At 48.5% G+C, this 18,243-nt stretch overlaps 1 protein-coding gene across 1 annotated transcript in view; it reads left to right on the forward strand.

Annotated features, from left to right (window-relative positions):
- Positions 1–13,359, forward strand: part of PRRX1 (paired related homeobox 1) — a 37,226-nt gene extending 23,867 nt beyond the window's left edge. The window contains exons 2-4 of the mRNA XM_048313342.1: positions 7,166–7,341; positions 7,917–8,098; positions 12,303–13,359. Of these exons, the coding sequence (XP_048169299.1) occupies positions 7,166–7,341; positions 7,917–8,098; positions 12,303–12,441 (497 nt within the window). The 3' untranslated portion in view covers positions 12,442–13,359. The remainder of the gene's footprint in view (positions 1–7,165; positions 7,342–7,916; positions 8,099–12,302) is intronic.
- Positions 13,360–18,243: the final 4,884 nt, after the last annotated feature.

Raw genomic sequence — 18,243 nt, forward strand, 5'->3', positions numbered from 1 at the left:
TTTTTTTTTTGGTCTTCTGGAATGAACCAGGGCAGGGAGGGGATCAAGAATGTAGAGAGGCATCTTTGGAAGTGAGAAGATACTGATGGAGCAGGGTGGAGGTTGGGAAGTTTGGTCTGTGCTGAGTAAATGCCATTCCTAGGATGAAACTTCAGGACACATGGCATGAGAAGGGGAGCTGATGGGAAGAGGACATGGGTGTTGGAAGTCAAACCCCTGACCTTGCAAAGCCGTGAGCTCACACATGTTCCACCGTGCCGAACACTGATCGAGGGTCTTAACCAGGACTGAGGGAGGGGCTGTGGAGGCTGAGGGGCTCCAGCTCTCCAGGAAGGTCTGGAGGTCACGCTGGCACCATGGCAGCCGAGTGCTGTGCTGGGACATTTGGGGTGTGACACCTCCGGGTGTGATGGTGGGGTTTGGCTGGCGCAGCTCTGCAATTGCGTTCCTTCTCCTCTGTCATGGGTCCAACGTCTCTGCAGCGTTGGGTTGATCTAACAAGGGACTCAGGGGAACACAGCCCCCTTGGATCCTGTCCCCTCCTGAGCCTGGTGAATCCATGCTCCTGGATCTCCGCCACGGTCTGGTGGTTTGGTCTCTTTGTCAGTTACAAAGTGCAGTCTCACAGAACATGATTTGCCGCTGGCAGGCTTTTAAAATATGTGTTTGCTTTTGATTATGTGGAGGTTTTTTTAAATTAATTTTCCAAGGATCAATGTGGTAATGCATATAAAAATTACAATATGTAAAACAAAGTATAAAAGCATACAAGGAATTCCAAACACATAACATACTGTGCCTTGCAGCTTATGAGATCCATACAGCGCTTATTGTATTATGGGAACACTCTGACCCCAAGACCCGTCAGAAAGGCTTGTTAGAAGAGCAGGACTAAGCCATGTGCCTTGTGAGCTGTAGGATGCACAGAAGGAAAACCCTAGTGAATATAAAAGCAGAGCTGTTACAGCAGAACTCAGACCGGTCTGTGGGATGTAGGGGGACTTTCCATGGCTTTGTACCAATTCCTGGAGGAGGATGTATATGTCTGCCCCCGCAAATGTTGTTCTCCCAATAGTTAACACTTAACATTATGTCTTCCCAGGGAGACTCTCTGGATTTCCATGGGATCACGATTACTTTTTTTTTCCCCAAATATAATTTCTTCTGTCAGCTCCAGCAAGTGGGAACACTGACATGGTTAGGGAGGGCTCACATCTTAGCTGCTGTAACTGCCCATGTGCTCTGCAGGTTGCCACCAGATGAGAGGCAGAGCAGCAGAGCTGATACCACCCTGAAAAGAAGTTCTGGCTTACATTTGCCTTAGAATAGGGCTCTTGGCTTCTGGTGCTGCCCTGTCTGTGGGTCAAGAACAGGGCAGGTTGGGATTTTAATGGGACCTGATCCCTGCACACCCACAAAAGTGCAGAGCAGAGCGGAAAGCCTCTGCACTCAAGTCCCCAGTGCCTGGTAAGTTTGGGTGAAGATTTGTTTGCATGCTGGAAACTATTTTCAGGAGCTTGGAGGTGTCTACAGACTCTCCACCTGGAAGGTGACAACCCCAAGACCTCATTCCTGGTGGCGAGCATCATTGACTGTACTGTGCCTCGAATCCCACATGAGAATGTCTCTTTTGGCCACGGTGCAGGCAGGAGGTCCCTCTGCTTGAGCACCTGTCCTGAGGGAGGACAGCGAGGGTTTCATCCTTGATGCTGGTGAGGCTGTGGCTGTACAGGACCTCAGCAGGTCTGGCAGGCAGAGCCAAGTGCAACAGTAGAGGCAGGGCAGTGCTCTCTCCCTGCTATCCATGCAGCAGCCATTCACAGCTCCATAATGATCTGTAACTGTTTGTATGCAGTCAGCTGAAAATCACCCTGATAGGTTCCACATTGCAGACACTTCAGAGAGGAACTGCTGTAGCCCCACGGGTAACGCTGAAAATAGGCACATTTTTCCATTTAATATTAAAACTCAAATTTGGTATGAAAAATTCAGTATTGCCTTTCTGAAGCTTTGTGCTCTTGCACAGAACAACTTATTATTTATGTGCAAAACTTGAACCTGACTGTGAGATAATCACAAGAGATGGCTTTTAAAGGAAATAGAGCATCTGTTTCTTTGTTAGTTTTTTCTGTGTTCCTGGTGCTCTTAACAAGACTTGAACTTTGGATACTTGAATTTTCCGTGTAATTGAAATAATTTAAACATTAAGATAGTGCAGAAAAAAACAAATAAACAGCCGAGGTTAGGAAAAAAGCTCAGCTGGTGTTGTGGTATGAGAGGAAAATGATAGTTCAAAAATCTCTGTAGTCTGACCTGTAATCACAAATAAAAACCTTCTGTTATCACTGTTGTACAGCTGGGCTCGTCAGGGCTAGCTTCAGTACATGACTTAATAGGCATCTCCTACCTTAACATATTTACTTCGCTTTTAAATGTTATCTTTCATTCTGTATTGCCTACATTTGTGATGGCTGCTGTGGGGTACTTACACCTTATCCGTGTAGCATTTGTGTGCCCTGAAGTTAAACCTTATTTCCATTGAAAATACTTCTCTTGTGCACAGAAATATGTGTGAGCTGGAGTTTGTTCTCTCCTGGGAGGTCTTAGAAAGCTACTTCAGGCAGCTCTGAGCATGAAATCTTACCCGTGTATGTCCCCCTGCCCGTCTTCTGTCCCTGCTCACATCTGGCAAAGACACCGGATGCTGCTGCTGGATGATGGGCTCCCAGTGCCCAGAGGAGCAGGCTGGAAAATCATGTGAGACTTGTCTCAAATCAGTGGGGCAGGGCTTTGTCACCGTGTGGATTTTGTATGTCCCCATCCCTGCTTCCCATTCCTCCACTTGACAAAGCTGCCCTGCACCCACAGTGTTGCAATATTTTGGAGGGATGTACTGAATCGAAAGCAAAGCAGAGCGTGAGTAAAACTGGACTGGGAGTCTGTGACAGGCTTTAAACTGGATGGCTGATGTTGGGGAGAGGAGTCTGCCCAGGGCTGGGGGAGCACACAGAAATATTTCTATTCAAGCTTCATTAAATTTAAGTTTAAACCCAATAAAAAGTCCTGTTCCTTTCCTTTCTTTTCTCCCTTTTCCTTTCTTTCTCCACCAATCTGAATAAAACTTTCTCTGGATTGCAGTATTTTTTGTATTTTAAGAATTTTTAGTTGCTGCCTTATTAGTTTATAGTTTATTTTTTTTTTTACTGTGAAATAATTTTTCTTGCTTGTTCTTAAATCTCTGCTCAAACGTTAGCTTCTTATTTTGAAGGCTGTGATTAGAGTGAGATTCCTTATTTTCTTCCTGGAATCCTTTCTCGGTTTAGAGTTTCTGTAACTGATGTGACAAATCTTTCCTACCTTACTGTACTTTATACTGTGGTTGAGTGTCTCTGTCCCTCCCTTAATTAAATCAAATTGTTTACTTTCAATTTGGATCCAATTAATGTACTATAATAGCTGGTTCTGGACTTAATAGGACTGGTCAAAACTTTTCCAAACTGCCCACAGAATGTAAATCCCATCTGGAAATTAGCTTTTCTTCTGACCTGGAATGAATGCAATGCACAAGCATTCCTGCAAACTGGAAATCTAAAATATGTGTGGTTTTAAGTATTGATGGAAAAAATACCAGTCTTGAAACTTCTACATAGGCATTTAGTTCTCAGCTCTGTTTTGTTTTTTTAATGCACTGTATTTTCAATGTGGCAGCCCAAGAGGAGCTGCCTGATGGTGACCCAGTGATAGTTAGAGACACTGGGACAGGCGCTGTGAAGTGAGGAGAATAGACTGGAGTGTCTGCAAGTGTGGATCAGCCTCGCTGCAAGAGGAAAGAAGAATGGGATTTTTCATGCTGTATCATTTAGGAGCACTTAAAAATGCTTTGGTGCACTTGTGTATGACACCAGCACTTGCACATTCTGGGAGAATGTAGAAATAACACAGGAAAATGCAAATGTGGAAACAGGACACAAAGTCCCCCAGCCCAGCATGAAAGGTTGGGATTTGGAAATGAAATTCCCAGATTTTCCAGCGTTGGGTTCCTGAGAGGAGAATGCGCATTTCGATTTCTCTGTGAGGCACGTTTGCAAGCTGCTCAGCTTTTGAGAACACTGCTTGTAATAAAATTTTTCTGATTAAAAGAATGTTGATGAAAGACTTCTGACCTATCTAAAAAGCTTTAGAGCTGTTTTCCTCTCCTCTCCGTTTCTGCTGACTCCAGTCACTAGTGCTGTCAACACTGTTCAGGAATACCATTTTTCAGTGTTCGGCGTTGTTTCCTGATAAAGAAATAATGGCAGAGAAAAAGAAGTACCCTGCTGACATGCTGAAGGCAGCTGGGGAGTGCTGTGAGCAAGGTGACATGTGCAGGCAGCTGGGGTTTAGGTGTGTGCAGCCCCTGTTAGCAGTTTGTAACCAGCATGTGGCAGATGCCTGCATGGCAAGACACAAGGAGCAATCAACCCAGTGCTGCTCTGGACTGGGTTATTCTGTTATTATTCTTTTCCCCGCTACCCGAGTCGCTCCTGTAGACCTTTGGATCTTGCACTGTTCCAGAGGTGCGGCAAAAGGAGACCCCAAAGTTCTGAACCTCCTTGTCACAGGTTGTGCTTTGCTGTCACCTCCATCCAACTCTGTCCCTGGAAAAGGGGGGTGACTCACAGCCCTGCTCCGTGCCAGCCGAGGCTGGGGGTGCTTTAGCCAGCGGTGACCCGGCCGTGAGTCACTCAGCGCGGACACTTTCCGTTCCTCGGCCCGGCTATTTTTGGGCGCAGTAATTACGAGGTGAGCTGTGAATCACCGGCGTCTCGATTTACGCCGGGAGGAAACCAGGCAAATTGTGCTAACGTGCTTGGCAGGGAGAAATTCTTGTTCTCCAGTGTTTTACAGATTTGGCCCTTCTTCTCGCTCCCCAGAGGGATGTGCTCACCCTTCCTCATGCGTAGCTGTCACGCAGGATTGAGCAACGGCCAGACGGCCTCAGGCTCGTGTTCCCTCCAGCCGGGTGTTGTCTTCTGGGCAGAAACTGATGCTTCAGAGGCTTGGATGGGATTCTGAAGGGGTTCCAAAGGCTTTTATTGATTTGTTCATACACTCTGCATAGGCAGGGTTTAGATTGGAAAATAGCATGAAATGGATAACTCTGAAGGAGGCCATGTTGACATTGGCCTCTTCAGCAGCTGGTCTTGCAATGTTTGTGGCGTTCGGAGGGACGTTTGTGCCCTTAGGCTCGTTTGCTGTGTTGTGTGGTGCACAGCGGCACAGCTGTGTCGAAACTCGCCAGCTGAGCCAGGGGGAAGTAACTGACCCTTGTTGAGAAGGGTTTGATGATGAGTCAAGGGAAGGACATGTAGGATTTTTCTCCTTCTTTATAGGGCAGTGACCCTGTGACAGCATTAAACCCCCCAGCAGGGAGAAATGTGTGCAGGGGGTTCTGCACAAGCAGCAGTTAAATCCCATCCCTCTGCTCCACTGCTTTACTTCCCACCACCCAAGCTGATAGATTCACCTGAAGTCTTGCTTTAATTCCTTGGCATTCCTATGTGCATTTGTTTTTCTTGCACATTCCTGCCTCTGCCAGTCCCTTCCCAGCTCAGCTTTACGACTCAGTGTGCCTGTTAAAAACTGGTCTCCAAACACTTCCTCTTGGATATGGGAAAACCAAGGGCGTATTTTTGCACCCAGGAATCCCCAGGCTGGAAAGAAGTCTTCTGGGGATCATCAGGCTGTTGGAGAAGGATTAGGGATGGAGGCACTGTAAACCTGCAGGAATTTGAAAACCCTACTTTAATTTAAGAGGAATGTCCTTTTGTTCCCAAGTGGATGGGCCTTGCTCCAAAGGCCTTCAGGTGCAGTAACTGGTACCATATGGTCTGTGAAAAGCAACACAAACAGGTGGTGAGGACAACAACTGTAGACTTTAATTTCCTTGTCAGCCCCTCCCTGTGCCTAACATACCCCCTGGAGAGGAGGAGGATAGGGGGAGCTGTCATATTTGTACATGGCAAAAGGAGTGACTGTTGAGGGGGTGTTCTCCAACTGTACATAGCAGGTCAAGCCCTGGGACTCTCCATGGTGAGACTGTCGCCTGGGCCAAGGTGTGCGGTGGTGAACTTAGAATATGATTCACTAGCATGTGCATTTTTATAGATTCAGGGATCAAAATACTTTAATGCTGACATGAATATTGGCTCAGATCCCCCCGGGTTAATCTGGGTGGTTTTGGTGGCACCCTACACACATGGAGCAGCTGAAGAGGGATGAGTGCAAGGCAGTGACATGCCCATCCTGCAGCCTGTGGGGGGCCCTTTCACAGTGCCAGCAGTGGCCTCCTGCCTCTGCAGGCTGGTGCCTTGCTCTCCCCTTCCTTTGGTGTGGCATCCTGTGGTAACTGAAGGGTTTGCTGGGCTGGGATTGGTGTGGTGGGTGAACATACTCTGGAATAGGAGATGTTGCTCTGCCAACAGCACTGGGAAAAGGAGAGCTGGTGCAGAGCACACACTTGTTCAGAAAAGCCATTTCATGGTTAGCTCAGCACTATGTTGCTCCAGTGACTGTAAGCACAGACAGTAGTGGTAAGTGTGATCCAGATGTATTGATTTATTGCCGAGTAAATGCAAACCAGGTACAAAACAATACATGCTCTTATGGGATGCGCGGGTGGTTGTTTAACACCTTGCTGGGCTGGGCAAGGCAAGGAGGATGCTGCAGAGGGCACAACTGTTCCTCAGTAATAGTATCCAACATGCTGTTACCCCAGAGAGCTGTATTATGTCACAGTAAGAGCAATCCTTGGAAACTTGAAGCCAAGAGAACAGGGCTTTGTGATTCTTTGGCGTGAGAAAAGATTTCCAGGATTATTGGGAATGGGAAGATGCATTTTGGGCTTTTTTTGTTGCTTTTCAGAGATAAGGAGGCTGAGACCTGGGGTAACGTGAGAGAGCTCGTACAAGTCTTACACAGTTGAGTTGGAAAATAAATGCTTGGGATGAGTGCACTTTCCCCCTCCTCTTTACATGGGGACTAACACAGTGTGGTTAATGTGTCGTGTTGAAATTGTGCAAGCCCCTTCCCAAGCCCTTTCTGTCCTGCAACCATTGAGGTTGTTCACCCCGTGGCTGTGGGCTCGTAGCTTTCTCACTTTTCACATCTCCAATTGTCTCTCCAGATGATCAGTTGAACTCAGAAGAGAAGAAGAAAAGAAAGCAGAGGAGGAACAGGACTACCTTCAACAGCAGCCAGCTCCAGGCACTAGAGAGGGTCTTTGAGAGGACACACTACCCCGATGCCTTTGTACGGGAAGACCTTGCACGCAGAGTCAACCTCACTGAAGCCAGAGTTCAGGTAATCCCACAGTTTATACCCAGGCACACCTCACCTGGGGGATCATCAGGCCACTCCAGTATGGCAGCAGGAATCCTTGAGGGCTGTGTGGCACACTAGGGTCACCGAGCTCCTGGGTCATGCTGTACTGCAGCCGCAAGCGCACCATGCCTTGAGGAAGACTGCCAGGCCCGATCTGCCCCCACCATTTGCCACCTGCCCAGTCAGGTGTGTCCATATGGCTCGTTCAAGGCCAAGGTGTTGAATGCTCAGGCTGCTCATGTTATCTTGAGCTCTTAGCTTGCAAGCCTGCATCTTCTGAAGGTCAAAGCAGATCATGGAACATGAGTTGTACAGCACTCCCAGGCCTTGCTGCCATCAGCACAGGACAGACCCGTGCCCCTCAGCCAGTCCCTCACATGAGGGCTTTATCAGAGCAGGCATGAGGATTGTCTTGTCCTTAGGGTTCCCAGGGACAGGCTGCCCAAGCAGCCAGCTTTTGCAGAGCCTGCGGGGCACAGTGGCGTGGGGATGGGGCAAGTGTCACAGCAGAGCTGGTTGTGATGGTTGGTGAGTCTGTGCTCTTCCCCCTCCAGGTGTGGTTCCAGAACCGGAGAGCCAAGTTCCGCCGGAACGAGAGGGCCATGCTGGCCAGCAAGAACGCCTCTCTGCTCAAATCCTACTCAGGGGATGTGACCGCCGTGGAGCAGCCCATAGTACCTCGCCTCGCTCCAAGACCCACCGACTATCTCTCCTGGGGGACCGCCTCACCCTACAGGTGAGTGAATAACTCCACTGGATCATCCCAAAAGTGGCCCTCAGACAGCTCTGGTGTACTCACATGGGGCATCTGGAGGATACAGCAGTCTGACCATCCCACTGGTTTTCCTTACCTGTTCCCACCCCACCCCATCTCATTGCCAGTTTTGCAATGTGGTCCTGGCTCGGTATCTGGCAGCTTCTTTTCTGGTGGTCTCTCTCTGCAATTCAGGAAGTTTTGAAAGAGACTCAGGTAGAAATACATGGAAACAGAAGGATTGCCCTCGTGCATCTGGTTTATAGCAAGGAAGAAACCTTTCCACAGGACACAGATCCAGGGGAGGGGAGGTCAGAGCACTTGAGGAGGCTCAGCCACTGCACAGTGGCCAGAAGAGGGAGTTCTGTGGCTGTCCCATGGCAGTCACTGCTTGGGATGCAAGGAAGGGCTGGGAACTTACTTCCTCCATGTGGAGCAGCGCTCAGCACTGAGCTGGTGAGCAGTTTCTTTCTACTGCCTGAGCACAAGTGTGTGTGTGAATGTTGTGCTGTGGTTTGCCTGCGTTAAGGGCCAGCTGACAGGCTGGTGTTCAGTGCCCACCTTCTGTGGTCGGTGCTGCTCAAAGGATGACAGGAAAGGAACGTGGATGTGGCAACCCCAGTCTCAAAGGATCTGGGATGTCCGTGCACATCACAGGCCTCCCTGTCCTTTCTGTGCGATTCCTGGCTCTGCAGGAACTGGGTGTGGATGCAAGATCCACAGGATGTGTTGGTTTGTGGGGAGCCAGCTGGCTCACAGGCAGTTAAAAATGAGGTTGGCGGGTGTTTTTTAGCACAGTGGCTTCATTGTTGGTCAGGACCATGAAGCCTTTGGCTGGATTTCTTCCTGTTCATCTGGCCTGGACACAGCCAGCTTCCCACTGCCTTCCAGGAGCCACACCACACACAGGACCTCTCTTGCTCGGTCGCTTTGACCCTCTTTTTGCTCCAAGCATTGTTTGCACAGTAAGATCTGCAAACACATGGTCTTCCTGTTTGTTGCTTCAGTTCCATGGGGTCCTCCTCATCCACCCTGTATCTTCAGAAGAGCAAGTCATAAATCCACCCACTCCAGATATAGAAAAGGATGCTTTCGATGGCCACCAGCTTGGTCTTAGAGACAGCCCTTATCCTTTGCATTTTATCTGAGGACTGCTGTCTATCAAAATCCTTTTTTTTAGGGTTAAGGTTTTCTCCCTGTGAAGTGTTCCTTGGTGTAGCATCCTAGGGAGATGATCAGGGAAGGGAAGCAAGTTCCTTCCCCACCCCAGTGAGACTGTGCTGGTCTCAGTACCAGATCCCTACTGAATGCTCATGGCTTATTTCTACCTCTCACACTTCTAAAAATAGATTGTCCCTCCTGAGATGTTGTTTACACAGGGGGCTTCATAATCACTTCCAGAAGATCCTGCAAAGGTAACTTCCAAGGGCACACAGGGAAGGGCTGTCTGAGGTCACTTGGAGTGCCTGGGATGTACTAATGAGGAGAACAAGGGAGAAGGGTTGGTTTTTCAGCCCCTCAGGTCCAGGCTGTGCCTATCCATGATGCGAAGACACATCTTGCCCTTGTCTGAAGCCACGATGTTTCAGCAAAGACATTTGCAGCTTACACATCAAAGCAGGCTGGACTGCCACCCTCCCACTCCCCTGCACTGGCAGAGGAGCACAGCAGCTGGTTTCCACATCCATGTGGGATGCTCAGGACCCTCAGACACCCCATGCTCCCCAGGTTTTCTAATCCTGCTGATCATCTCTTGGCAATCCCATTCACCTTAAAGGGCCGGGTTGTTGCAGCCTCATTAAAGCTTTGCAGTGAGTAAGGTTATTAAAATATTGGACCCTTGGTGAAATAATACTGGAACACTCCAGCCATGTGGAGTGTTTGCATGGCCCTCTGCCCCCTCCCCATCTTCCCAGCATGCTGTACCAGTCCCTGATTAACAGCCACTCCTGGAGAGGGCTGAGAGCAGGGCCCAAAGCTGTGTGGCCAGGGCTGTTTTTGCTTTTAGATCTGGGAAAAGTTTTCAATCTGTGTGTTTATTCTCCAAACACATTCAGCCACAGGTCAGCCAAAGCTATTTGCAGATCTGTGTTACATAGACAGCCAAGTAGATACTATTATTTTTTTGAAGTTGAGAAATGTTTTGCTTAGGCATTTTTTAGCATAGATTCCTAAGAAAACAAGACTGGCAGTCGCGCTGTCAGCCCGCACTTCCCACTCCAGCAACCTTTGACTCCATGGGCCATTGAAAGCCTTATTTGAAAGAAGGATTTTAGGCCTCAGAAACATGATGCTCCTCTGTATTTCATGGAAGCAGACAGCTGAGTGGAGGAAGGAGATTTTTCTCTGCCTGAATGGGGTGGGAGGGAGGGGGCAACAGGGTGACTTCAACCCTTATTAGACCCTGGAGAGTGTCTGGAGCAGCCCTCAAGCTATTCTGATGTTTGGAGACAGCCTTCTTGTGCACTGCTCCTGATGGAATAATTTGTTGAAAGAGCACTTCTGGAGATTTTTGGTTTAGCAGGGATTTCACTTGGCATCAGTGAGATCATCTTCCCCATGCCACTGGGGACCTGCAGTTTCAGCCCAGATTTGGCTGGCAACCTGGTTTTGAATGGGGACAGTTTACACCCCTGACTGAAAACTCCTATTTTACCTAGTTTAGAGTACCCCTGAAGCTCTCCAAATTTCTTCCAGCTCAAAAACATGGGAGAGATGCACCTTATAGAAGCAGGTGGGAATGGGGGCTTAAGTAGCTACCAGCTTTACACCTTGTGGGACTTCGCACACTCCTGCAGGCAGCACTTAGCCTCTCCCATTGCTGCTGTGAGGTGTGAGGAAAGCGACCAGCCCAGCCATGGAGAGGGAACTGAGCGGATGCAGATGGCTGAGAAGAGCTCCAGAAACACACATCCATGTGTCCTGGACGCTGGTGAAATGCAGATATTCCCTGGTATAGATCTTCTGGAGGCTGAGGATTCACACAGCACTGGGTGGCAAATAAACTCCTGGGAGGTCAGAGATGCCACCAGTACTCTGGAGTGAGCAGGCACAGCTCCAGCCTGGATCTGTTGAGCAGGTGCCCATGTCCCTCCAGGGAGATTTGCTGTTGCAAAGGCTTGTCCAGTTGTGGAGGTCAGTGCTGGAAGATTTTTTTTTAAGACAGAAAAAGGAAAAGACAAAAAGGAAAACAACCCAACCCATGTTGGTTTTTTGGGCTGTGCATGGAGCAGAGCATTTCCCAGAGCCTCAGCCGTGAGCCACCTGGGTAGGCAGATGGAAAAGGTCAGCACCAGAGCCAAGCTCACCTCCAGCAGAGCATTTGGGGGTTCCTTCTGAACACTCTGTGTTAAATGGGCACCTCTAGATCATGTGGTGCTTTTCAACTGGTTTTGATCTGTGGACCAATGTACAGGAAATGCAGCAGGTCAAATACTTTGCTGAGTTTAGGGAGTTACAGGGGGAGTTGCTTTTCACAGAAACCCATGGGACACATGGATTAAACAAGTTTACTAGTGGTCTGGAAAGCAGATTTGCAGATTTTTTGGTAGGATAAGAAAGGAGTCGGAGATCTTTGTTCAGCCTCTGCTGTCAGAAGTGATGTTTTTCATGAAAAAAGTCGCGGTTTGAAGGGAGAAAAAGTAGCTTATGTTTTGGGTTTTTTCCTTCAGCCTTTAGGACATGCTCTTTATAATCAGCTGAAGTTTTGAGGGGAAAAAAATGTGGAAATTTTCATTCCAAAAGGCTGAAACCAAAAAACATCACAATTGTTGAAACGGGTTTTTCCCAGAGTGTTTCTTTAATGTAACATGTGTTTCAGAAGTGACGTGATTTCACAGGCTGTAAAACCAGCAATTGGTCTCATCAAAAAGACATTGCTTCCAGTGGGAATACTTTTAAGGACAATGGTCTAACTGACAGGCTGACTTCATTGTAAGCCTTTTTGGGTTAGAAAATAGGAAGTAGAAATTTTCCTGTTGACTTCAACCAGCTTTGGCGTTGCGTGAGTGTGAACTGCAGCGGAAAGATTTACCAGGGTGTTAAATACAGGGGAGTGGTAATTCCCTGCTGACACCAGGAATGCATCCCACAGGTATGGAAAAACCAGGGTTTAGGCTCTGGTGGTGAGTGTCTGCTGTGGTGTGGAGGCCACGTCTGATGTGATGTTTCTCTTTCCACCCCTCAGTGCCATGGCGACCTACTCCGCCACGTGTACCAACACCAGCCCGGCGCAGGGCATGAACATGGCCAACAGTATTGCCAACCTGAGACTGAAGGCAAAGGAATATAGTTTACAGAGGAATCAGGTGCCCACAGTCAATTAACGACTGGAGGCAGCTGCCTTGCAGAAGGAGAAAACACAACAGCACCCGTCCTGCTTCGCAACTTGTCTGTGCTGAAAGAAAAAAAAGAAAAGAGAAAAAAAAAAAACTTAAAAAGAAAAGAAAAAAACAAAAAAAAAAAAGAAGAAAAAAAAGCCAACCCTCACCTAGGACTGAACACAGGGAGCAAACCAAACCTGTGAGTGACAAGGTTCCTCCTTCCTTTTGGGATAATGCCACCATTTTTTTTTTTTGTTATTGTCGGGTTTATTGCTTCTGCTCAATATACTACGAGCTTCTTCAGTAAAGGACAGTCTCACCCTTGCTGGTGTCCATTTTTGTACGGGACTGCAAAAAGAAACGTCTGCCAATCTCAGCCCATGAACAAGTCCCACCACCACCATGCTGAGATGCAAAGCTTGCTCCTCTCCCCGCTGCCCCAGCTCACCCTAGAAGAAGAATTTGTTTGGTCACCACTTTCCATTATATCCACCCGACCCTCATCCCTCCAGTCCCTTGTGCCACAGAGGCAGCACATTCCTATTAGTCTGTGAGAAGTCCATTAATGCAACAAGATGGATTCATCCTGTTTGAGTTGCCTGGAAAACCTCCTTGGGCTCCACAGAGCTCCATTGTTTTGTTGAGTATTCACAGCACCGCTGCCTCGAAAAGCCAAAGAAGAGAGAAAAGCCGATGTGGGTGTGTGAGCAGGGAGAGCGTAGCAGGGGGGATCTCTCTGTAGTGCCAAGAATAGGACTGTCAGGACACTCCTTTCTATGCCTTACAGTTTGTGCCACAGGGAAAGGCATTGTCCAGATGCATTTGTTTTATATATACTGTATATATTTATATATATAAGATAATACATGCAAGCTTGGTTGGTGTTTTTTATTAAACAAAATAAAATCCATTGAAAACGTTCAGGGTGTTTGTGCTGCATCCAGGTGGAGCTGTGCATTGAAATTCCAGCCACAGCCTCTCTCACCCTTGTCAGAGCTCCTCCCTGCAGCCTTGGGCAGCACTGAAAAGGCAGCTCATGTCCTCCCGTGAGAAACCCCAAAGAAGTGATGCTGGAGGGAGCCACACTCCTTTGCAGATTTTCCCCATGGGCAGCTTCACAGAATACAAGGATCTCCTCTCCAGTCAGACAGGTTCAAGTGGCTCTTGGGAACATGCAAGAGCATCCCACCAAAGATCCTAGTTCCCATAACACTGCTCAGTAAGGCTTGCCCTATAACCTTAACCATTTTCCCTACTTGCCGTCCTCCCTCCGGGCTCTGGAAACCTAATTAGGACCTAATTTATTTATCTCCATGAAGAGTAGAGGAGATGCAGCCCAAAAGGAATTTCTTCCACACAAACATCCTGAGGAAATTAGGATTTTTCTTGTTGCTGGTGGTACCTGCCTCTCACATTTGTGGGAGGAAGGGGTTTATTTATGACAAATAGCACTTGTGTCCAAACTGAGATGGACTTTGCCATGGAATAGTCCCACTGAAGGCAGCAGAACTACTCCATGGTCCAGGTTGGACCATAGGGGAAGGAGAATGAAGCTCAGTCATGAGAAATACTTCTGGTAGAGTGGCTTAGATCTTCATCCTGGTGTTTGCTGCAGACACACTGGGCATATGTTGATGTCTGACAGTGGGCTTTGATAGTCTAAAACAGCATGTTGCAGGAAATGAGAATTAAACCTCTTCAAAATGTAGGTGAAAATTAAACTGGCAGAGGGTGAATGGAAATCCAGCCAAAATATTTGAGCTAGCACTAGGAAAAAAGCCCCAAACCCAAATTTGAGTAAGTTGTGCCTGTGATTGTATGCATTGCTGCTGGATTTTTTTCCTCCCTGCATGGGTGTTTTGGAGGGAAAAAGCCCTAATTGTGATCAGGACAAAAAGCTGAAAGACACAGGCAGAACACCAGGGAAAGGGAAGCTGGGCAAGCATTGTGTTTTAAGAAATCCATCATGTTCTGTTTGATCCCTTTTCTTGGCCACCTGCAGTCTAGAGAACCTAACATGTATAAATCAAAATATTTCTGTGATGAGTAGCGTGGGTCCAGCTCCTAGAGCCAAGTGATCATGTTGGAAATCTCAGCCTGCACTTAGAAACTCACTCCTGCTTCCTGTGCCTACACAAACACACAAACTATTGAAGAATGTGGTCAGAAAGGATCCGGTGCCATGTAACATTACTCAAAGGTTGAACTGGTTGTTGAGTACCTAAAGCTGGTGCTCTCCACTCTCCTTGCCCTGCTGTCCTCCTCCACAATCCACCAACATTCCAGCAGTGACAGCAGCCTGGATGAATTCCCCTGTGGTGGCCTGAGTGCTCACCCTGGAGTTTCAGCTCTTTCCTTCAGTGTCTTGCTGGCCTGTGGCTTTCCCCCAGTCTTTGCTCACCTTTTCTGCAGTAGAAAAAGCACCTTGAGCAGCGTTTTTTGTTGTCTGTGTAGGGACACCTCTTTCTGAGGTTAGCAAGGAGGCAGTTCAGGGAGCATGGAGCTCCTGGTGCCCTGCTATCCATCTGTGGACCAAGATCTCCATCCCCACACGATGAGGTTTACATGAAGGGGCTCACATAAACACCTGTGCAAGCCCCTGTTCAGCCTCCTCACTTTATTTGTGTGAGGAATTGAATTGTCTGGCACAGGGCTGCTCCTGCAGGAAGGATGTGGAAGCTTTTGCGCTTCCAGTTTGAGTTGGGTCTTGCTTTGGGTCGGGCTGCTTGGTCAGGGATGCCACCACAGCTGACTGCTGCCTTCAGTCAGTTCAGAGAAGACCTTTACATCCCCTTTGAGCTGGGTGATGGGTGACCCAATGTTGCTTTGTTTACATGGATTTACTTAACAGAGTCCAGCTGGATGAACAGACAGCTTGTGGTGTTTGTTTCTTAATTGCTGATGACCTCAGCCAACAGATAGCAACTTGTTGTCGATCAAGCCGAAGTGAAATTTTATGATTGTTTATGTTTAGTCTGTATTTTATTAAAACATGTAAATATATGTGCAAATCAAGGGCTTTATCCTCAAAGCATGGAGTTCTCCAGGGTTTCAGTATATTTTCAGTTGAAGTGCTAGGGAGTTGCCATGGTTACCACAGTTATCATTAAGTTTGGGTACCATTCGGGGAGAAAATGTATCTTAAGGCATTTTCCTCTTGCCTGCTCTGTACAAACACTATTTTCTCAGGCTCCCACTTTTTCAACAGAGAAGTAGGTGACTGGTTCCCTCAAAGTGGGAATTTTGAGCAAGACAGGGATGGATGATTGACGAGGCTGTTAGAGCTTGACGCGTGAAGCCACGGGATTTCCAGATGGAAGTGTATCCTGTAAATTATCTCTTGCTTTGTGATGTAAAATGTACAGTGTTTGCACTAGAATAGAAATGATCATTTTCAATAAAAGGGGGAAGAGACTCCCCAATCCTTTCTATAAGCTGCCACACCTGTGTCACGTGTTGCTGCCCCGAGGTGTCCTACACTGTTGGCTGGGGTTGGGAACTCTCTGGAGAGTAGGGGGAAAACAGGGGGACTGGAGCCAGTGGAGCAGGGCTTGGGGCTGCTGTGCAGCTCATCAGGGGGACCACAGAGAGACCCTTGCAGAGATAGGGACCCCTCTGCAGCATGTACAAGCCATAGAGTCAAAGATGGTCCAGACCCCTGCCTGAACCACGGGATCCTTCTGCCAGCAGAGGCAGCTGCACGTTCAGCAGCAATGTAAGGCAGGAAACATCCACAAAGCCTTCTCCTAGAAGAGATGATGTTCAGGAAGAATCAAGGTACACCCATGGCTTTGTCTGCAGCTCCCTATACCCCACCAGGCTGGTGAGACACCAGGTGGGCCTGAATATGGGGCAGAAGGGGAGCAGAGGGGTCTCCGTTCAGAGAAGGAAGGTGAGGGAGGGATAGACATCCCCATGTGGGTGCTGGGGATGGGTGACCAGCAGGGAAGAAGGGAAAGCAAGGAATGACAAGAGCTAAAGGGTTGAGTCCCATCACCTGTGCAGGAGTGAACAGAGCTGGGCTCAGCAGGAAAATCCCTCCACTGCAAAGCAAGGCAGGTGGTCTGAAGGAGCTCAGAGGGTCTTCAGGACTAATTAGTGAAGACTGTTAAAGTAGGGGTGGCAGTAGTGCTGCAGGGCTGTTTTTGCCTCCTGGAGATATGGAGCTGGGCTGGAATTGGTGAGTTGTGCTCAGTGCTTGGGTCTCTGCTCGGAGCTGTGGTTGGGTGGGGGGAGATGCTGGGGGTCTGGGGCTGGTGGCCTTCTGCAACTTCCCTTCTTTGTTACTAAGTCATTAATTCAGATTAGAGCCAACTGTTGGGAATCTGGAGTGTGTCTGAGTTGGCATCCTGTTTCCCTGCTGATCTGGCTTCTGACCCTCCATGGGCAGTTAAATTTCAGCAGGGCAGTCCCTAGAAAGACCCTGCTAAGGGGAGATGGGTATATCTGCAAGGCCCTCAGCAGTCAGCCAAGCTTGCATTCCTTGCAAAGCTGATTATTCACTCCTCTGAAGCTGAAATAATAATAATATCACCTTCTTGCTTATTATTTCTTGGTTGCCAAAAGAAGTAGGCTTGTAAATAGCATCACTTTCAAGTTGATTTTGAGACTAGAGTGGTTTAGGGTGAGTTCAGAAAAGCTTTGGATGTCCATCCAGACCTGCAGCCAGCTCCTCTGAGCTGCATTTGGGCAGGTGTCCATCTCCTGGCCTGGCACTGCTGCGCTGTAACTCCTCACCTGATGGCTCCAGCTCTCAGTTGGGATTGTCCAGCAGGATCACTAAAAACTAGGGCACAAGCAGGGTGTGGCAGCCTCCCCTCACCCAGCTTCTGCAGGTATCTCCTGACCATACACTGCACAGCTGTAGTGTTCCCACCATGGGAGCAGACACCTAATGGACTGGGGCTTCTGCTTTATAGGAAAGCCACATCTCCTGCTCATGTCTCAGTGACAGGAAAGCCCCTGGGTATCTCCATGCCTGAGGGTTTGCCAATGGGGGCTTTACTGCTCACCCTTTCCCCTTGTGCCCCTCCAGTGAGATCCCAGGTGAGCAGGGGCAGATGCCCAGCAGCTTGGTTGGGTCTCTGCACTGCTCCTGGGTTCACCTTCTTGTCCTTTGCAGCTTTCCCACCAGTTGTTTTTCTGCCCTTCAGCTGCCTAAAACACCTCTTACTTTGTCATCTTCTCATCCTAACAATGCCTTTCAGCCAGCTGTGGCTCAAGTGGGTTATTCTGTGTCTCTGCCTGCTCGGGAAGCAGCAAAATTCAGGAGAACAGAAGGAGTGGAGAAACCCCATCTCCTTTCACAAGCCAGGAGGACCTGTGTCTTCTACCAGCAGATGGTCAACATGTGCAGTGTACACTCAAGGGGGTTCAGAAATCAGGTCTTGCAAAAAAAGTCTCTGGGAGGGAAGGCAGGCAGGCCAGCAGTCACTTTTGGGGTGCTGGAGAGGATCATATGCTGTGTCCAAACCTCCTTCCATGCCTCTGATGGCTGTTGTGGGGTAGGAGAGCATCTCTGGGGCTGCTGGGATCAGAGCACCCTGGGTGGGGGAACTCTGGAAGGCTGTGGTGTCATCCAAGAGCCAGGTGTTGATCCTGAAATAACATTGAAAGGTAAGGGAGTGTCTCCTTCCAAGGTGGGGCTGGGTTGTGCCTTGTCCTTCCCTGCAGTCTCCCAGTCCACACATTGGGAGTCCTGAGGGCAGTACTGGGATGGGGCCCCAAGGTCTCTAGCTGTGAAAATAAAGCTCAAGTGACTTTGGTGGGGCAGGGGGATTGACAGCTCCATGCCATAGCAGGGAA

The sequence above is a fragment of the Corvus hawaiiensis genome, chromosome 9 (assembly GCF_020740725.1).
Source record: "Corvus hawaiiensis isolate bCorHaw1 chromosome 9, bCorHaw1.pri.cur, whole genome shotgun sequence".
In the NCBI taxonomy this organism is placed as follows: domain Eukaryota; kingdom Metazoa; phylum Chordata; class Aves; order Passeriformes; family Corvidae; genus Corvus; species Corvus hawaiiensis.